This window comes from Scheffersomyces stipitis, chromosome 3 (assembly GCF_000209165.1).
Source record: "Scheffersomyces stipitis CBS 6054 chromosome 3, complete sequence".
Classification (NCBI taxonomy): domain Eukaryota; kingdom Fungi; phylum Ascomycota; class Pichiomycetes; order Serinales; family Debaryomycetaceae; genus Scheffersomyces; species Scheffersomyces stipitis.
In genome coordinates, this window is record NC_009043.1 from 899,252 (window position 1) to 920,021 (window position 20,770).

The following is a 20,770-nucleotide window of genomic DNA, read 5'->3' on the forward strand; positions in this document are numbered from 1 at the left end:
ATGCCCAAACGGTTAGTGACGGCGTGTGAATACTGCCGAGTACGTAAAGTAAAGTGTGACAAGCAGATTCCATGTTCTACTTGTAAGAAAAGAGGCAAGCAATGCTCGACCAGGCGTGTGGTGAATTCAAAAGCTGAAGGGAAGCGATCTCATTTACACTATGATGTAGAGCTGTTGAAACTAAAACTTAAGCTGTTAGATGAGCAGGCAAACTTTGTAGACACGGTGGTTCCAGCACCCAACACAAAGGAAGATTTTGACTTTATCAATATCTATAAGGATTATACTAAAGTATACATCAAAGGTAGAGAGGGTCGGAATTGTTTTGGACCATTGAGCTGGACTACTTTGATGAATAGTGATAATGCTCTACGCTCATCTTGGAACTACATTGAAGATCACAAGATGACAGAGTTGTTTGGCAAACTTGAACTGGGGTCAACAGACTCAGTGAAAGACTTTGATACTGACCATCAACGTTTGGCTGGATTGGTAGTTCCTTCTTCGCCTGTTTTTGATTCAACCATTCGATTGGATTCGAAGTTATTGTCCGTTTTAGCGAATCAGAAAGTCATATGGACATTAATTAGGAGGTTCTTTAGGGTTGTGTATCCATATGTGCCGTTCATTGACGAGAGAGACTTTCGTGGTGAAATCAGCAGGTTGATTGATGATGAGAATTTTGAGGTGGTACCTGTCGTCGAATTGAATATCAGAGGACATTTGGATTTCGCTACACTTGGAATTTTACTTGTGATACTAAGGTTGAGCTACCTATCCTACTTCTCCAATGACTTGAGTCACAATTTGCCGGACAATATCAACACGAATACAGTAAAGAACCGAGAACTCAAGTTCATACTAGAAAACCCTATCTCTATGAGTTACATCGTGTTGGCACAATCTTGCCTTGACGAATTCAATATTTTTAACAGATCAAACGTGACAGTACTACAATTGGCCCTACTATTAAGAACATACAGACACTTGGCTCCCGAAGAAGGAGATGGTCCTGATGGTGGGGACTCGATAGTGTTGACCAGCACATTGGTTAGTATGGCTACAAATCTCGGGCTCAATAGAGAACCAGATGAATCAATAACCTCGAAACGAGAGTGTAATCTATTCAGAAAGTTGGCAATTCATCTAAAAAATCTTGATACAACCGAATGTGTCAGCTTCGGAACGCCTAGTGGGGTGGATAGACGGTATTTTGATATCAAATGTCCCTTTTACGCACTTGACAACTCCAACTTAATTGACACAGAAAATGAAAGAGAAGTAATATCTGCGTACATGAATAGCGGGTTAATTTACAAACAGTTAGAGGAGACTTACAATTATGCTATAGATCTTAGTAAGCCAGCAAATGCCCGCTTATTAGATTTGAAATTGATTGAGCTAAAGGATATTTTAATGATGGATGCCTTGGAGGTTATGCCTCAAGACTACGCCAATTCGTTTAAGGTTAAGCTGTTTTTGTTGGGAGAACAATTAATATTGTCAATTCAATTTCTTTTGCATATCCACTACGAAAGACAAAGCAATTATGCCAATAGCAAAGTCTACATTAAGGAAACCCTCCGTACGATATCCTCGCTTCTACCTATACTACATTCGATAGTAGAAATCCAGACAGATGGTATGCATATCATGTCAATTGCCCCAATTCTACAAACAGTGTTTGTCAAGGCATTTGTAATTGTTGTTTCGGTTTTGATTAGAACAAATGTTTCCATTCAAAACGAAGTACGAGGCTATTCTGATATGTTTAGTCTGCTAATTATGTTGTCGGTTGCGATGAAAGACTGGTGTGTGGAACTTCTAGAATTATTTTCTATATTTAGCACCAGATACTACTACTTTTGGCGTATATTGAGAGGTTGCCATGGTCTACTCAAGCTATGCTTTGCTAAGGATTTCTACGAGCCTCTTAAAAATGCTGCAGATACGCATGGTTTGCATTTCAGCAATTCAGATATACATGAGATTCTATCAATTTGTGGCCATAATCTGGATGGTGAAAATTCAACTCAGGACCTTTCAACATCTATAATAAGTGCGGCTGGAATTCCAAATGTGTCTAGCAAGTATATTTCAGATGTTGATCTCAATCGTTTTTGGGTAGTCTTGAAGAGCCAATCAAAGTCCAACGCTACAATGAAGCGATTCCAGAACTTGACCATAAGCGAACAGTCAGCGTCAGTTCCCGAAGAGGAACCGGAGGAATATGATTTTTTCACTGAGTTTTACAATGATTTCTTACGGGAAACTGGATAAGAATTTTGACACATCAAAATGAAATTGCTGCAATTTACGAAGAAAAAAATATTTTCGGCCGAAAAACTCTAAAATGTCCGCGATAGCGGCCGAAAATACTATGTGATTGCAAAAACGCGGACTTCAAGACCCACTTGTAACGTCAAAACATTTCCATAAAGTCCAAATTAAAGAATATAAATACTAGAGCTATTCAGATGTAGTTTGATATTTGTTCAATTACAAACATCATAAACCAGGCGCTTATTTTTTCAAAGAATTAATTATGACAAATACTATTGCAGGAAAATCGTCCCTTGGGCTGCAAGCCTACGAAACTGATTCTAGCTCTATTACTCCAGTTATTGTTTCAATCGTAGACAGTTCTGAGGTGTCAGTTAACACTGATGATGGTAAAGAAGGGAAAATACAGGAACCTATTCTAAATGTTGAGGACAGTACAAGTGGTGAAACTTCAAACGAGCAGTATCTACATGGAACAAGACTCTGGGCTTGTATGGTTTCAGTCTTGCTGTGTTTATTTCTTCTTGGTTTGGATCAAACAATTGTTATAACCATAATTTCAGAAGTTGGCAACAAGTTTAATGCGATTGAGAAAGTTGGGTGGTTATCTTCCGGTTTCTTGCTCGCGGTATGCATTTTTGCTCCTTTCTGGGGCAATTTCTCTATAAGTTTTGGAAGAAAGACAACAATGATTATTTCTGTTGTTATCTTCGAGATAGGATGTTTAATCTGTGCTTTGGCTAACAGTATGGAATTGTTAATTGCTGGAAGATTCATTGCTGGAATTGGAGGTGGTGGTATTCAATCGACTTCTTATATCATCTGTGCTGAAATCGTTCCGATTGAACAGATTCCTTTGTCCATGAGTTGCATAGCAATGGTTTATGCCTTGAGTACCATCGCTGGTCCTCTAGTTGGAGGAGCATTTACCACCCACGTCACTTGGAGATGGAGTTTTTATATCAATTTGCCTGTCGGTGCTATTGCCTTGCTCCTTTTGATATTTTCCTGGCACCCACCAAAGTCTCATGGAACTTTGAAGGAAAAGCTAAAGAAAATCGACTACCTAGGAACTATCCTCATTATTGTCGGTTTAGTTCTTATCTTGCTAGCTCTCACTTTTGGAGCTTCTTATGAATTCCCGTGGAGATCCGGTCTTATTATTTCCTTCTTCATTGTGGGAGCGTTGTTCTTGGTTGCATTTTGCATTTGGAATTTCAAATACTCTCACAATCCATTGATTCCGCTCAGTGTTGTAAAAGTCCCCCAAATCAATGCTGCGGCCGTGGGTATGGGATTCATGTTTGCTTACTTCACAGCTACTACACTTTACCTTTCAATTTACTTCCAGATTGTCAGAAATAGAACTGCATTTCAAACTGGGATTGCTTTATTCCCAATTATCATTGGGGTGGTTCTTAGTAGTGGAGTTTCAGGATACCTTCTGAAATTGACCGGTCATGTCAAACTATGGGTTGTGTTTGCTGGAATTCTAGGTCCAATTGGAGTCGGACTCCTTACTTTGTATGATGTTCATAACCCCAATTCCCAAGATATAGGTCTACAAATTGTTCTCGGTGTAGCTCTCGGAATTCAATTCCAAGCGCTCCTCATATCAGCCCAAATTAAGGCTCCTACTGTTCCAGGAGGGAAAATCATGACCATTTCCTATATTGTCTTCGCCAGATGTCTTGGTGGAGCTATTTCAGCAAACTTAGCTGATTTGGCTTATGCTTCTACGTTTGTAAACAAATTCAGAAGTCTTCTCTCCAAGCTGACAGACCCAACCATTTTGAGTGAGTTAGGATCAATGAGCCCATACGAATTGCTTCATTCTTCCACTCGGATCAATTCACTTTCTATAGTTTCCCAACAGTTCGTGAAGAACCAATATGTTGCAGCCATCAACAATGTCTATTACATGTGCATTGCCTTCGCTTGTGTTTCCTTGGTTGGATGTATTCTTACAACCAACAAGATGCTTCCTCAGGAAGAAATCTCTAATAATGATGCAACAGTTGTTAACCGTAGTGAAAAAGAAGACGTCGATAATGCAGTATAAATGATTTTTTCAATTTGCACCCATTTACTTATATAATTGTGCTACTGTATTTTTTTCAATTTTTAAGTGTATTTTGAGTAATAATTAACATGAGCAAAAACAAATTCCTATATAATATTAATCAAAGATCTATCATGTGGTTCGTTGTTTAAAGTCAAACTTAGCTGGGAAATGTCCTGATTGCAAAATAGGAGCTTCGTTGCATATTTAAATAATAAATATGTATGGAAAATTGCGACATCCCTAAAACTGGTAATTTGACTTCCTTGCGGCGGCAGCAATTGAGAATACAAAGATGTTGGAATCTTCCAGCAAAGAGATACACAACATTCAAGTCTTAAAGTGTAAAGTCATATTCAGCGTTTATTACCATAGTGGCTAACAGAGAACCTATTAATCAGAGATGGTGGGGTAGCCTCGCTTATATAATCCGGTAGCTCCTGTGATTATCCATTCACGTGATAATTCTTTGCCCGTTTTTTCTCCACGTTAGCATAAGCTCTGCAAGATTTGATAACCATTCAGAAACCATAGAAAGATTAACTAAACCATGTCGGGACAAGCAGACATGGAGATTTCCGCAGCCAGAAGAAAGGCTACTAAAGCTTCAGTTTTAAGTGAAGAGCAAAAGAAGGTGAGTACTTTATTTGAGCGATGAGCCTGGGGATCCTAAGTTAAGGGTGAAACCTGTGACAATATTCGAAGCTGCCGAGATTCTGATTTACTAACTTAGGCAGGCACACCACATAGCTTCAGAACAGAAGAGAAGAGAAAACATTCGTTCCGAATTTGACAAAATTGTGTCGTTGACACCGACATTAACGGAGCTGGAGAACCGTTCTGAATTGAATATCTTGACCAAAAGTGCTGACTACATTGACCAGTTGAGAGAAGAAAATGCAAATTTGGTCGAGATGTGCAGAAGGAAAGGAATTACGATTCCAGAAGAGTTGGTTTATAATGGACCTACCAGCGACGGTAGTGATATTGCCAAGTAGTTACAGAAGCTACTGAACATAACGAAAGAAACGATCATCCTATCAGAACAACACGAGACACCCATGACTTTTTGTCGATCTACTTCTTCTTCAATCTATCCATACGTAGTTATTGTATAAATATTGTATTAACCTATTTCAAAATATACTAGTCTATTGTTTTTCTAATTTCGCAATCAAGGCATATCTGAAGGGTTTACCTTTGTTATCAAACACTGCTTGAACTGGCAATACACCAACAGCATTCTTCCCAACAATTGAGAAGATGTCAATAAAGTCATTTTGAGTCGATAAAACCTCAATATAATTAGTTTTGTTGTACTTAGCGATAAAGTCAGTTGCAACAGTGCTATCATCAGTGAACAAAGTAGCTATTCTTTCACTATTACTGACATTTACAACGCTACTTGTGTCGAATTTACTGACATCTTCCAACAATACTTCCTTGCCTTGATCATTATCTTCGTCATCATCTGAATCGTGGTACATATCCACCAACTTCTCATAACTGAGCCCACCCCATTCTATATTTGCTCCCTTAGGCAAAGATTTGACTTTGACAATTACCATTTGAGGGGAGTTCGAAGAACTTTCAAAGTCAGAGTTGTAAGCATCCCATGCCCAAGATGCCGTTGGAACATAACTGTTTTTAGTGACAAAGCATATTACCTGTGCAAGCTTCTTTACTCCCACCAAACTCTTGACTTTGTGAAGGTGTTCCAAAGATAACAATGAATTATATGTGATATCAGCCTCATTAAGAACCATACTACTTGGGACTAATGGGATTTGTCCAGATAGTGTCGCTAATTTGTAAGTTTCTCTTTGTTCTACTGTTGTCTGTGAATATGGGCCAATGTTTTGCGGTGCCCAGTAAGACCGAGAGCGAATATGTAAACCTGTCTTCTTGTCTGCGTTTTGATCTTTCAACACTATGCAAGATAACATTATAGAAGAGGGAAGTTCTGTCTCAATACAGATTCTTGATGGTGGAAGATATAGGTTTTCGAAGCTCTTGCTATATATTCCGTTTACTTTTTCGAATAGAGACATATCTGACAAAAGCAAAGTGATATGCTGAATGTTGTTGAAGCTGAGCTTAGCGTCTTCCAATAATGAGGCTAGTTTCATGAAAATATCAGCCGTATTCTCTTCTGGGCTATCTTTGTCGGACATTAGATTCGATATATACAATTTTGTCTCCGTAGACTTAATGACTACATCCAAATTAAGCTTTTCGGAAGTTAAGCTCTTCGGTTGAGTTTCTGTTTCCTTAATCTGAAGAGTCAGGATATCAAGAACTGGTGCTGAACCGAGAATATTGGAAAATTCTTCTTTTAACAAAGGAGGACAAGCGATCTTAGTCCATTGGAAATGTTCTTTGTCAAGAACTTTGACCTTTACTCTCAAGTATGAAACATCATCACTGGAATGGTCGATCACTTCTCTGTCAGTAATCTCCAATTTCTTCTTGAATATAGGAGAATCTAAAACAATTGTTTCAAATTCTCCTCCTTCACCACATATATGAACGTCGTACATCAGATTCAACTTGACCAACGTAGGAAACATTTCTGTTATTGACTTTCCCAACATGGTTGAGTTAAGACCAATGGCTGCAACCTTTATAAGTCTAGCATCCAATTGGTATCTGATCATCTCTTGCATCAATTCGTACTGGTCTCGCTGCCAAAGATAAGCCAAAGAAGTAAGATTCAATCTTCCACATACATTTTCGACCCTGGTTCTCTGGTAATGTGAAAGAATGGCTCCACAACTGACGGCTACTACATCTGGATGAGCTTCTTTGACCAGCTTCAATAGTTTGTACAAGTCTTCGATCTCGTCATTTTCAGTCTTGGAATACTCCAACAGCTGATTTGTTGAACCTCCCGTGATGGCCTGTCTATAAATTGGAACACCTAAGCATTCAGAGTAGCTATCTATGATATCATGACCTACGGTCTGAAACATGAATGAATCAATCTCATCCTTGTTCTGTTCCTCAGGATATAAATTTGCAAGTGCTACCAATTCGTGTCCATTGGAAAGACAATGATGAATATTGAAGAACGAATCCTTGCCACCAGAAATTAAGGCTACGAACTTCATTGTGAAACTTGCTTTGGGTAGTAGCGTAGATATTATGAAGTATGAAATGTCGCAATCAAGGTTATATATATTTGCAATGTCGCAAGAGATGCAAACGACATTATTAGTTAAGATATGTTGAAGAGATGTCCAAGAAGTGCTAAAAAATTGAGTAATTACTGAAAAATCAGTGGTTTGGAGTAAAGAATGTCCTAATGCATCAAGACTAGTGAGACAACGAGTCTGGTTCGAAAGTACCCACAAGAAATCCGTTATTCAGCTACAGATATGATCATCTTTTCTTTATTAGAAAGAGACCGAAAATTTAAAGAAGAGAATTTGTACCAAGTCCAGTGCTTTTTCTAACAAGAATAACATACTCATACCGCTTAAAAGATAGAAGCATTAAGAGAGTTTCGTTACTACTTATCTATTGATTGCAAAAAGTAGGTTCCACTAGAACGGGTTGCGTATGCAGTCTCTGATTGAGCCTGAAAACTACGCTTACAGCTACAACTAGAGAGTAAACTACAGAACTAAGTACAGGCGAGTGCGAAAATTTTTTTCTGTCGTCTCTACAGTCGCAGCTGTATAAAAGAATTTTTCAATCCTCTTCCAATTTTTTTTATTAGTTTCTCCTTTTCTTCATCACAGAAGACAGTTAACATGCCACGTATGTAATACTAGATGATACTAACAGAACAGCAATAACTTCATACAAATGATTCTGCACCAGCTCTCGAGTTGTTCGCTGTTTCATTGAGGTTCGGGTCCTCGTTTCTTTGAATTACTTCAGAGATAATTTTTTATTTATTGGGGCTGAATTCCCGACACTTCAGTCTCAAGCTACATAACGCAAGTAACCTTGAGTTAGCATACTTTGTATGTTACTCTTGGGTCTTCGACTTTGCCAAGCTATACCGTATCACCTTCAGGGTTGATTTTTTGAATGTAGAAGTTCGAAAATTCTAGCACACCTAGACGGTGAAAACGGTATATTGCCCAGCAAGTTACATTGAGTGATGTGGTTTTAAAAAATTAGATCTGTAGTAACTAAGTAACGTAGAGTGTACCCGTGTTGTTTTGTGCCCAAATTCTTAAAAACAATATGCTAACATGTAAATAGGTGCTCCAAGAACTTACTCTAAGACTTACACCGTCCCAAAGCAACCTTACGAATCCACTCGTTTGGACGCTGAATTGAAGTTGGCCGGTGAATACGGTTTGAAGAACAAGAGAGAAATCTACAGAATTGGTTTCCAATTGTCCAAGATCAGAAGAGCTGCTCGTGACCTTTTGACCAGAGATGAAAAGGACCCAAAGAGATTGTTCGAAGGTAACGCTTTGATCAGAAGATTGGTCAGAGTCGGTGTCTTGTCCGAAGACAAGATGAAGTTGGATTACGTCTTGGCTTTGAGAATCGAAGATTTCTTGGAAAGAAGATTGCAAACCCAAGTCTTCAAGTTGGGTTTGGCTAGATCCATCCACCACGCCAGAGTCTTGATCACCCAAAGACACATTGCCGTTGGTAAGCAAATCGTCAACATCCCATCTTTCACCGTCAGATTGGACTCCCAAAAGCACATTGACTTTGCTCACAACTCCCCATACGGAGGTGGCAGAGCCGGTAGAGTTAAGAGAAAGAACCAAGGTAAGGGTGGTGACGAAGGTGCCGAAGACGAAGAATAAATTACTTAATCTACTAATATCATTCTTGTATTTAATAGTTTATCTTCCCCTTTTCTCATCAATATAATTGGTTTTTATATTTCCATTCATTTCATTATGTAGATTATCAATATATTTCAGTATTTCAAGTACAAAATAAAGTAAACAGTAGTTGAAAGGCCACAACTGGAAGTCAATGGCGTATACACAAATTATGTCATTCACCCTGAATGCAGCTGCAGTTGCTAACATCATATACGGCTATAGCCATCTGGTACCCTTCGAAAGGATAGCACTATTGATCTCATTCACATCATTATTAGTCACGTGAAATATCAATATATGAGGGCTTGTGCCCTAATGAAGCTTCCTGCAGTACCATTCCTGCGAAATGAAAATTTTCAATTACCCTCACCGTTTGCGAAACTGGCTGCACCATAGAAAATTTACCTATACAATAGTTATTAGAGAATTTTCTGTTTCTAGATTTTGATAGTTCACCAATAATAATTAAAGATGGGTAAATCGTAAGTGACATATACAACAGTGGAGATACACAGGGAACTATAGACAGAATAATGAAAGAGCTACCATACGAGATAATGATCATGAAGAATGTCATATCAAGGATGACTATTTGTAAAACAATTGGGAATGAGGAATAAGCAAGCAAGAACTTCGAATATCTTGTGGGTATTTGAAAAAGATATAAAAGACTCGAATACGAAGGTCGTATAATCCAGAAAGATTGAAGATGACCAATAGTGTTATACCATGAAATGTAGAGGAGAGAAACTAGTGGAGAATTCATTCAAAACCAGGTTCTGATAGTATTGATGAACTATTCAAGGAGCATCAGTTCCATTCAGAGAATATTCAGAACTAGAGATAAAGCTAAAATGAAAAGGATCTATTCCATAAGACTATCAACGATAACTAATTCATCTATAGTACCTGTATCAATATTTCTTAAGTTTTCAATTACTAACACCTTATAGTCGTGGTTACAGATCCGGTACTCGTTACGCTTTCCAACGTGACTTCAAGAAGCATGGTACTATTGCTTTGTCCACCTACTTGAAGGTTTACAAGGTCGGTGACATTGTTGACATCAAGGCCAACGGTGCTGTCCAAAAGGGTATGCCACACAAGTACTACCACGGTAAGACTGGTATTGTCTACAACGTCACCAAGTCTTCTGTTGGTGTCATCATCAACAAGGTTGTTGGTCACAGATATCTTGAAAAGAGAGTCAACTTGAGAGTTGAACACATCAAGCACTCTGCTTGTCGTCAAGAATTCTTGAACAGAGTCAAGTCCAACGCTGCTGCTAAGAAGGAAGCCAAGGCCAACGGTCAACAAGTCCAATTGAAGAGACAACCAGCCAAGCCAAGAGGTTCCAGAATCATTACCACTGAAGGTAACATTCCTCAAACCTTGGCCCCAGTTCCTTACGAAACTTTCATTTAAATGGTTTATTTATATTTTTGTGATAGAATCTTGGGACACTCATACTTCTAATTAAAAAATTAATGCACGTAGTAAAAAGAGCAAGAGTGTAGAGAATGTAGAGAGTGAGAAAAGCAACATGATACATCCATCTAACTATCGAAGTATTCCTAGAAACTCGGAAGCATTTCAATTCTGACATTTATACCCTGGAAAGTCGACTTGTACTTCCGCACTTCTTTAGCGAGAGAACAACAAACTCTCTTTGTAGCGCATAGCACGTGACTCAACAACCTGATCGTAGTTAATATTAAGGAAACACATTGTACTGATCTGATTCTATTCTTCTAAAATTGTAGATTATCTTAATGTCAGAAGAAGCTCCTCCCGTTCGCCTGGACTTGGATGTCAATGGCAGTATCCTGAAGGAAGGCACCCCTGCCACTGCTGGAGGGAAGACCCTGAATATGTTCCTGAATGCCCTTCAAACATGGACCGAGATCGATCTTCCATCCTTGCAGAAGAAGCTAGACGAGCAGGGATTGGAATTGAAAGACGATCAGAAGACGTCTCTACTCAGTAGAAAGAATTTGGCCGCGAAAACAAAGGAGTTTCGGAAGTTAGAAGACTCGGAAAAGTTGGAGCAGTTCAAACATCTTTTGAAATTGTATCAAAACGAAATTGACCAGCTTACCACCAAGAAAAAGTCTGTAGAAAACTACTTTTTTGGCTTTTATAGATTGTTAGCAGAGGCTCCTGATCCACGTCCTCTTCTTGAATTGTCTTTAGATTCGGTACTAGAATCGTCAGAGACTGACTCGTTGAAGCGTGAGATCGAGAGATTGAGCGACGAATTGACTAAGAAAGCAGATTATGACCAATTGAAACAGAGGTTATTAAGAAACGAACAGAAGGCTGCTGAGTTGCTCAGTTCCAAATTGATCGCCAAAGAGGACGAGTTCAAAGCATTAATCGAAGAGAAGGAAACGAATTGGTTGGAACAGGAGAAACAGTTCAAGTTCCAGATCAAGAAGGCACAACAACAAATCGAAGAATTGCGTACTTCTAAGGAAGTCACTGAATTACAATTGGACTCTCAAAACAGACAGCAACCCTCAGGCGAGTCAGCTTCTGCTTCTGTATTGGCTGAACTTGACATGGTCACCAGAGATGCTGAATCATCTAAGAAGAGAATGTATGAATTGGAAAGAAGAAACGAAGAGTTGCGCAGAGAGCTTTCCAAGTCGAAAAATGATATTGAGATCCAAAGTTTGAGGGAAGAGTCTTCCAAAAAAGTCTCAGAACTCGAAGGAGAAAATGCATTGCTTCTTGCCAATCTTGACCAAACCAGAAGAAAGTTGGAGAACTCTTCTAAGGAAAACTCAAGCAAGGTAGAATCTTTGAACAGAGACATTTCACAGTTGAACGTAGAAATCAAGAATCTCAAGACTCACTTGGACAAGACCAGCGACTACGATGAATTGAAACACGAATTGCATTTATTAAAACAAATAGAGTTTGGCCACGACGACGATGAAACGGAAAATAACGAAGAGGGCACTTCCAAGACGATCGACTCTATATTGATAGAGAGAAATAAGGTATTGACCCAGGAATTGGCTGATTATAGAGCCCAGCATGAAGACTTGATGTCTAAGGTCAGCCAGTTGGAAGCTGTCGTGAGCGTTACTAATCAGGAATTGACTAGGATTCAAATGTTGAACGACCAGTTGGAAAATGACTTAGTTGAGTTCCAAGATGCTTCCAATAGCAACAAATTTAACGACAATGCTAGTATAATTTCAAGCATGAGTCGTATGACGAGGGGACCCAGAAATGGCAGTCTTCTACCAAGTTCTGAGGAACCGTCTATTTTGCCAATCATCACCAAACAGAGAGACAGATTCAGAGACAGAAATAATGAGTTGGAGGAAGAACTCAAGAAACAGTACGCTCTAGTAAGCACATTGAAGCGTGAAATAAACAACTTGAAGAAAGACAACGAGGAGTTGTACGAAAGAACAAGATATCTAGCATCATTCAAGCACAATACAGAAGTGTCACAAGCTGTATCTTCTAGATCAGGTAGGAAGCTTCTTCAACCAAAAGCTAATGTTTCTATCGATCTTGAAAGCAACCCATACCAACAAAGCTACGAGAGTAAATTGCACCCCATCGAGCAATTCAGAATGCGCGAACAAGAGAGAATTAACTCCAAATTGTCGCCTTTAGAAAGAATGTTTATTTCCTTGACTAGAGCCATTTTGGCCACCAGAGCATCTCGTATGTTGTTCATGGTGTATTGTCTAGGATTGCATTGTGTAGTCATGTTCATTACCATTTACGCCATGAGTCTAAACACACTCCAGATCCCTGAAGTTGGTCTCAACCATAGCACAGGAGGCATAGCCAGCGGCGAGGCGGGATCTGTAGATACTTTGCACCAGGTCGCAGGAGATATTCTTCAGAGGTAGGTATAACCTAAAATAATGATATATATTGCAATAATGTAAAATGGATGATGCCGCCTATAGTATAATAAGTAAATCATGTACAGTGAAAAACTTATCTAATGTGAAGTCATCTTTATCCTTATATAATGCAAAGCATTTAATTCTAGTACTTATATGTGAGTAAATAACTTATCTAGTAGTTCAATTTTATGAACAAATTCATCAAGTTAAACTGCTAAGAACTGAATGCACCATATTTGTCGGTTCTAATTCTACATTTACTTACACTATCCAGATTGCTTCTCCCTCCTTTCTCCCATATACTATCGTAAATGAAGTCAGCTGCAAAATGCATTGTTCATTAATTGCTGTGAGCTCACTTATCTGCAATTTTCCATTTGAGTATTAAGGCTCTATCTGAAACGTTCAAAAAATATTCACGTTTAGCATACGTTATCATTCACACTACAGCCTCACCACACAAACGGAATTTCATCACCAATGCTCTAAACACTGGTGCCATTCATCAAAAGGGCTCATACGGTAGCGCTACTTGTCGGGTCACATGGCGGTGCAACCAATCCCAAAAAGGGAGGATCGTCATCTACCTGCGTAGAATATAATTGCCACCATTGAATCAACCCCTGATTCTGGAATAGGAGGAAATATATAAATCCAGCACAATCACGATGAATCCTTTATTGTTCAATATCTTAGTATTCACTTCTTTGTATTTCTTCTACAAGTACTATAACGGAATGGCAGGCGAAGAAACAAATAAACCCTCTGCTCAAGAGCAAGAGAAGACTCTTTTCGACCCAGATAACTTGATGGTCAACATTGGTGGAAAACAAGTGCCATTCAACAAGATCAACAAACCTCACCACGTAGTGCTTGACCCTCTGTTGCACAAGCCCAAGGTTGATGTTGCAAGCTTCCCCGATTTAGAGCCTGAAGCCAAGCAGAGAGAAGCCGAGTTGGCAGCAGCCAGAGCTGGCGAAAAGGCAAAGAAGGACGAATAGGATCTGGTATTTATAAAATCTTGGTTATATAGTTAATTCACATTCTTTTGACAGTCTCTTCAATCAATTGATTATGTAGGGGAACTACAGAGGTTGCGTAGCATGATGTAGACAGTTAGGTGGAAGTTCGAACAAAAAACCACAATGATAGAATCCTGAAACAATGGGATGATATAATGAGCAAAGTTGAAAGACTACTGTGAATCTGTGATATCTTCGGTTGTTATGACTTACTGTAGGTAAAAGTAACAATAAGTTTGTTTAAGTTAACAATTCAGCTAATTAGAAATTGTACATCGTACCTGTACTACACATACACGTTACACGCACATATCAAATCCACCTACACATAATGGACAATTCATATCTCTCTCCATATCTACACCAAACTCCATACCTCCGGTGTCGCCTCCTAAGCGATATCACTCCACAGTATTGGCAAGAGAGGTTGCGTGTGTCGCTGCAACCTGCGACATTTCCCTTGATTCCATACGCGACGCGACATCATTATCAAGAGGATTTCTCTACCAGAGCGATATATAACCAAGCATTTACAACTGCCCTTCACCCATTCTTACAGTTCAATTTTCTCTACACACAATCGTCTGACCATGATCGGACTCCCGCGGCTTTGGGTCCGCCAGTTGGGCTACCTATGCGTGTTTTTTGTACTAGCAGTGGTGCTTCTTATTGTAGCCAACTCACAACAGATCATCAAGATCCAGGACTATATTCCACTGAGCCTTACACCAACTTTCTTCCAGCCTGCTGCCGACCACTATATAATCGATATCGTAATCCGTAATTGCTATGGCTACAAATCAAAGCTTCCAGGTTGTGGAAAACCCGTAGACAGTGAAGGTGAATTGGGCTACCTCGGAATGTACGGTGAATGGACCAAAGTCGACAAAGACTTGTCACTTGGCTCTGGATGGGTCAAACAACAATACCTCTCGTATAAGATGTTGAAAGCGGACGTTCTGGATACCGAACTCAACAAGGTTGCTGGAAAAGATGCCACATCGACTATCAACAGAAGGGTAATTCTTGATCTCACTGTAGCAAACCCTAGCAAAGATGCGAAGATCAAGGGCAACGAGAGGTCCAAGTATCCAGCCAAAATTATAAAGGAGTACAACTCAAACAAAGTAGCTGGTGAGCTGGATATCGAATTCTTAAAAGAACAGGGCAAGAAAGAACACGGTGCTGTGACAGAAGCACTCACAGTAGACAAGGATAAAGCTGCCAGCCGTAAGATCAGCGAACTAAATGCAAAGCTCCACAAAGAGAGCCAAAGGAAACAACAGGGTGATAAACCAACTAAGGAATTCGAAGAAGATATCAGCCCGCAAGACCCTGAAGCTGGTTCAAAAGAGGTTCATGCTGAAGCAAATCCGGAAGACGAACTAAAGGCAGCGGAAGCAAAAGCTGAAAAGAAACTCGAAAAGGAAGAGATAGAAAAAGAAGAAAAAGAGCAAAAGAAACAGAGCGAGGAGGCACAGAAAGCACAGAAAGAACAGTTTGAACAGGAGCAAACTCAGAAAGAAAAACAGGAACAAAATGAAAAGAGAGTGCTAAACAAGCCACTTGACAAGAGAGTTGTAGAAGAAAGTAGACATGGACTTAATAGTGTGGTCTACATTCCAAGTAAGGAAGACGTAAAGAACAGTGGCTGGGTAGAAAAGTCAAATGGAATTTGGGTGAAATACGGTGCTCCTAGACACAACGCTGTCACAGCGATTGATATTCTCTTTGGTGAAGATGCTGTGGAACCTCGGCCCAACTGGGAATTGGTAGATAGTCCTTTGACGGGGACAGCTACACAGTCAGACTTGCCAGCATATTTGACCTATAGAAAGGGCCCCAAAGCAGACTATAGAATCAAGGAATACCAACCAGTTCTCAAGGTCAATAAGAATGGCAAGTTCAAGATTTTGCAAGTTGCCGACTTGCACTTCTCCACTGGATATGGTAAATGCCGCGATCCCTCTCCAGCTCTGACTACAAAGGGTTGTCAAGCCGATCCAAGAACGTTGAAGTTCTTAGGTAGGGTTTTAGATATTGAAAAACCAGATTTCGTTATATTGACTGGAGATCAGATATTTGGCGATGCGGCACCAGATGCTGAAACCGCAGTTTTCAAGGCATTGTACCCGTTCATAAAGAGAAAGATACCGTATGCGGTGACAATGGGGAACCATGATGACGAAGGATCGTTGTCCCGTAATGAGATCATGAGTCTTTCGGCTAATTTACCATTTTCTAAGGCAGAACTAGGACCAGAAGATATTCAAGGTGTAGGCAATTACTATTTGACAGTGGAGGGTCCAGCTTCACACAATCCAGCGTTGTCGTTGTATTTCTTGGATACACATAAGTATTCGAGTAATCCTAAGATCACACCAGGCTACGACTGGATTAAAGAGAATCAGTTGAAGTGGCTAGAGGCAACCGCAGCTAGTTTGAAGAAGTCCATAGCAGCATACACCCATATTCACTTGTCTATGGCATTCTTCCACATCCCATTACCAGAATATAGAAATCTCAAGCAGCCATTCATTGGTGAAAACCGAGAGGGAGTGACTGCTCCTAGATATAATTCTAATGCTAGATCTGTACTAAGCGATATTGGCGTGAAAGTTGTCAGTGTTGGCCATGACCATTGCAACGACTACTGTTTACAAGACTTCCAGAAAAAGGATGGAGTCACCGAGTCGAAGATGTGGCTCTGTTATGGTGGAGGTTCAGGAGAGGGTGGTTACGGCGGATATGGAGGATATATCAGGAGACTTAGAGTTTTCGACATCGATACCCAGAACGGAGAAATCAAGACATGGAAAAGAGCGGAAAACGACCCTGACAAGGAAATTGACCGCCAGACCATAGTTCAAGGTGGAGAGGTTGTCAACTTTGCATAAGAAAGATACATAAACGCGGGAGATGTCCCATAAGGTAATTCGGTTAATTGATGTACAAACGGTGCTTGGTATAGCGTAGCCAAGTTCTTTAGTGTTAGAAGGCGTTCGGACCACGATTACAAGTAAGTAGAGTATTTGGAGCTCGTGTTAATGCTGTTTTACTAGCAATGAATTTTGCATCTTACGGACACTGCAGTCGTGGTTGCAGAGTGGTAAACTTCAGGTACTTTATATAATAGTCTATTTTATACGTGCTAATATTATATTCTTTCAAAATGTTTTGAAAAACTATGAGATCTATTTGAAATATTCTCTATCAGCCAAGTTGTCTAACTCCTACTCTGTAGATCTTATCGTCCACAATTACTGGATAAAGCCAGCTACATTCTCTTAGGCAAGTTGGTTAACGAGCATCGTTTACACCAAATTTGAACGTATACTCGCGCACAGTGCAGCTGCATAAGTATGTGCATAGTGCTGTGAAACAAACTCTAAGTCGGGCTTGTGCATAAATATTGACCTTTCCCAACTTTTGTCGATTTGCTCAGAATTTAGGACAAGAAGCGGTTCATTTACTTCCCTTAGCAGCTTGTCGTTTCTACCTTGTGTACTTAAAACTGACTTTAGTAGGACAAATCGTCCCCTTTCACTCCTTTGCTTTTCGACTTTGTTATATCCTTTGACCCAGCGACTCCGGTTTTATTACTTGATTTAGTTTTGGTTTTTATTTGTACACTATGGCATTATGACTGAGTCCAATGACCCCTACATATTGAACGAGACCGCTGCTCTTGCCACAACACGAGCCCAACTAGACAGCTCCCGTGAGCTCAAACAGTGGCTTGCCAAATCAAACTGCAACCACCACTACTCTAAGTTTATTGAAAATGGCATATCGTTTGATCTCGTACCAGAATTGGACTCGAACGCACTTCGCGAATTGGGAATCACCAAGTTGGGAGACAGACTCCGTTTGGAACTCGCTATCAACAACTTAAAGGCTGCCAAACTAGCCAATTCTATCAGCGTTGAAGAACTCTACAAAGTAATGAACCTACAGATAAACCAGACGATTCCCGAATCGGCAATTCTTAGAAACAACGAATCGGCTACTAACGGGGACGCTAATGTCTCAATGGAACTGATGACTCTAACTCATCAGACAGAGAGCACTACCAGCTCAACTAGCAGTGTAGCGGCAGCAAACAATAATCAGCTGACCCGAGACTCTACCAAGACAGCCACCTTCATCTTCCAGGATGGGGCTACCAAGCGAGTAAATGTGACGGGATGCTTCAATGCCCAGTCCATAAAGAGAAAGGTTCTCAAAAAAATGGGCATAAAGCTGCTAGAAACGGAATACGACACATATATCCACTCATCAAGTGCCAACAGCGGCAACAGCAATAATAATACTAATAATTTTAATTATAATGGAAGCAATATCGATGCGAATGAGAGCCCATCCTTGAATCTTCTTTTTGATGTCGAATTGGTTACCATCTGCTACTCGCCCGAACGGTTGGAAAAGCACAGAATAATACTTTGTCCCAAAAATGAGTACCCCACAGATGTGGCTATCGAAGTGTCCAAGCGTATATTGGCAAAATACGAACGTTACTCTAACAATAAACTCTTGAGTCTAGAAAATTTAAGCCAATACCACATCCCAGAAAGACGAAAGGATGCCAATAAGAGGCCTACGTTACGAAATTTTTTTGGCCAAAGACCCCCTAGTGAATTGATATCGTCCAATTTGGCCGAGTATTTCCCTGATACCCACCAGAGGGACTTGGAAGCTACGGTTCGCAACTCGGTGCGTTACAGTGTTCGTTTATCGCGCCGTTTTAATATTCCTTCTGGTATGGGTGCTGGGGGTAGTAGTGGTAGTACCATGTCTATTAACAATACCAGACAGTCTATTGTCAGTTCCAACACCATTTCAACTCATTTGGCTCCTTCTATATTGTCCAACGAAGTACCTAGACGAATGTCAGCAAGAACCATTGGCGCAGTCATGGTCAATAACATCACGGCTATAGATGAAGCTGTAAACTACAGCAATGCGGATGCGCAGTCCATCTTTAGCAAGCCTCCATCTGTATATTCTAGTACCAGTGGAACACAAGATTCAAAGTCTATTATATCATCGAACTCTAATGGCAGATACTATGGCCCCAATTCACATCACAGAATTTCCATTGCTACAAGTTTTTCGGAATCTGGTGCTAACAATAACCGGTACTCTCGTATTGAATTAGTGAGTGTAGACTCCGACTCTGATGATCAGGACGACATTATTTCTGAGTACAACGACGAAGACACATTCAACAGTTTGGGGCACATCTCGGAAGACGGACCCAAGCACTGGTTGAAAGGTGCCAGAATCGGTGCAGGTAGCTTTGGCAGTGTATACCTCGGAATGAATCCATTTTCTGGAGAGTTAATGGCTGTAAAGCAGATTCCTTTGCCCTCTAAAAACAACGCAGAGGAAGCGAAGAAGTTGATGCTGGAGCAGCAGCACGAGTTGACACTTCTCAAGCTGTTGAACCATGAGAATATCGTGCGATACTACGGGGCCTCTACCGATGACGAATATTTAAACATCTTTTTAGAGTACGTTCCTGGTGGCTCAGTCCAGACAATGTTGCAGTCATATGGTCCGTTTGAAGAACCATTGATTAGAAACTTCATCAGGCAGGTGTTGATTGGACTCAGCTACTTACATGGAGAAGACATTATACACAGAGATATCAAGGGTGCAAACATTTTGATAGACATTAAAGGTACTGTTAAGATTGGAGATTTTGGTATTTCCAAAAAGGTTAGTAGTTTGGAAGAGGACGAATCCCACAGTTCTGCTAAGAAGGACGGCAGAAGGGCTTCTCTTCAGGGTTCTGTCTACTGGATGGCCCCAGAAGTTGTCAAGCAAACTGCATACACAAAGAAAGCTGACATCTGGTCTGTCGGATGCCTTATTGTGGAGATGTTTACGGGGAAGCATCCATTTCCGGAATTTAGTCAGATGCAAGCTATTTTCAAGATCGGAACCCATACTACTCCGCTGATTCCTGAATGGTGTACAATGGAAGCAAAGGATTTCCTTGATAAGGCGTTTGAGCTTGACTACAATAACCGTCCTGATGCTATCCAGCTTCTTAGTAATCTGTTCTTGAATCCGTTAATCATGTCCAAGAGATAGTTCGAAACTGATCTACGTGTTAGTTCTCTTGATCACATCATTCCTAATTGGGATTATGAATTGATCCCTTTTAAATATTATGTAACTTGTTATGTTCATTCATCCGGAAACAGTAACCAACAATTTGGTCCCAGCAAGGAATTTGTCAAGCAGAAAGTACCAGAGCTTCGTTTACCAAATATAGTAGTCCCTGTTAGACTAGTAATATGAATAAGAAGTTGCGAGATGATTACTTTACATGGTCGTTGTAAAAGATGTAGTTGTAGAAGTAAGTTAAGAAGAGCGAGATCATCGATGTACTGAATCTCCCGGTTGTAATTGCCAACTGCAAGATAATAAATATTGTATATTGAACAAATTATTAGTCTTAAGGATCTAGGCTTGGCGATACTACGGAGTCTTTTACGATATCTGAGGGAGACGAAGCTCAACAATGAATATACGAGATCTAGTGAGACTAGAGAGCTGCAGGCCATTACCGAGACGTAAGTCTCTTCCCACGATAGAACCACGGAATATCAAGGAGTAGAATATCTACGAGCTAGCCAAACGTACGGTTTACAACAAAAGAGACAAAGAGTTGATGCCGAGTACTTGAAGGTGAGTTGGCTAACAGTAAGCAGT

At 40.1% G+C, this 20,770-nt stretch overlaps 9 protein-coding genes across 9 annotated transcripts; 8 read left to right on the plus strand and 1 right to left on the minus strand. All coding sequences in view use genetic code 12, as the record gives it.

Moving 5' to 3' along the window:
• FST7 (Fungal transcriptional regulatory protein) lies at positions 1 to 2,280 on the plus strand (the record flags this gene model as incomplete). The annotated part of the gene is made up of 1 exon (XM_001383417.1): positions 1 to 2,280. The coding sequence occupies one exon, from the start codon at positions 1 to 3 to the stop codon at positions 2,278 to 2,280; it is 2,280 nt and encodes a 759-aa protein (XP_001383454.2).
• Positions 2,281 to 2,545: 265 nt separating this feature from the next.
• Positions 2,546 to 4,345, plus strand: MDR7 (multidrug-resistance transporte; the record flags this gene model as incomplete). The annotated part of the gene is made up of 1 exon (XM_001383418.1): positions 2,546 to 4,345. One exon carries the CDS (start codon positions 2,546 to 2,548, stop codon positions 4,343 to 4,345), a length of 1,800 nt encoding a protein of 599 aa, XP_001383455.2.
• Positions 4,346 to 4,895: 550 nt separating this feature from the next.
• Positions 4,896 to 5,343, plus strand: PICST_30772 (basic helix-loop-helix transcription factor; the record flags this gene model as incomplete). The annotated part of the gene is made up of 2 exons (XM_001383419.1): positions 4,896 to 4,979; positions 5,083 to 5,343. 2 exons carry the CDS (start codon positions 4,896 to 4,898, stop codon positions 5,341 to 5,343), a joined length of 345 nt encoding a protein of 114 aa, XP_001383456.2.
• A 153-nt stretch (positions 5,344 to 5,496) lies between these two features.
• Positions 5,497 to 7,455, minus strand: PICST_43636 (adenine nucleotide alpha hydrolase; the record flags this gene model as incomplete). The annotated part of the gene is made up of 1 exon (XM_001383768.1): positions 5,497 to 7,455. One exon carries the CDS (start codon positions 7,453 to 7,455, stop codon positions 5,497 to 5,499), a length of 1,959 nt encoding a protein of 652 aa, XP_001383805.2.
• A 638-nt stretch (positions 7,456 to 8,093) lies between these two features.
• On the plus strand, positions 8,094 to 9,208 carry PICST_77059 (40S ribosomal protein S9). The gene is made up of 2 exons (XM_001383420.1): positions 8,094 to 8,107; positions 8,561 to 9,208. The coding sequence occupies exons 1-2, from the start codon at positions 8,101 to 8,103 to the stop codon at positions 9,121 to 9,123; spliced, it is 570 nt and encodes a 189-aa protein (XP_001383457.1). The 5' UTR covers positions 8,094 to 8,100; the 3' UTR covers positions 9,124 to 9,208.
• A 410-nt stretch (positions 9,209 to 9,618) lies between these two features.
• PICST_67316 (60S ribosomal protein L21) lies at positions 9,619 to 10,645 on the plus strand (the record flags this gene model as incomplete). Its single annotated transcript, XM_001383421.1, has 2 exons — positions 9,619 to 9,629; positions 10,101 to 10,645. The coding sequence occupies 2 exons, from the start codon at positions 9,619 to 9,621 to the stop codon at positions 10,570 to 10,572; spliced, it is 483 nt and encodes a 160-aa protein (XP_001383458.1). The 3' UTR covers positions 10,573 to 10,645.
• Positions 10,646 to 10,917: 272 nt separating this feature from the next.
• PICST_88284 (CASP of yeast) lies at positions 10,918 to 13,025 on the plus strand (the record flags this gene model as incomplete). The annotated part of the gene is made up of 1 exon (XM_001383422.1): positions 10,918 to 13,025. Exon 1 carries the CDS (start codon positions 10,920 to 10,922, stop codon positions 13,023 to 13,025), a length of 2,106 nt encoding a protein of 701 aa, XP_001383459.2. The 5' UTR covers positions 10,918 to 10,919.
• A 1,612-nt stretch (positions 13,026 to 14,637) lies between these two features.
• Positions 14,638 to 16,944, plus strand: PICST_56684 (predicted protein; the record flags this gene model as incomplete). Its single annotated transcript, XM_001383423.1, has 1 exon — positions 14,638 to 16,944. The coding sequence occupies one exon, from the start codon at positions 14,638 to 14,640 to the stop codon at positions 16,942 to 16,944; it is 2,307 nt and encodes a 768-aa protein (XP_001383460.2).
• A 562-nt stretch (positions 16,945 to 17,506) lies between these two features.
• Positions 17,507 to 20,146, plus strand: PICST_67318 (predicted protein; the record flags this gene model as incomplete). Its single annotated transcript, XM_001383424.1, has 1 exon — positions 17,507 to 20,146. Exon 1 carries the CDS (start codon positions 17,690 to 17,692, stop codon positions 20,144 to 20,146), a length of 2,457 nt encoding a protein of 818 aa, XP_001383461.2. The 5' UTR covers positions 17,507 to 17,689.
• Between the last annotated feature and the right edge of the window lie 624 nt (positions 20,147 to 20,770).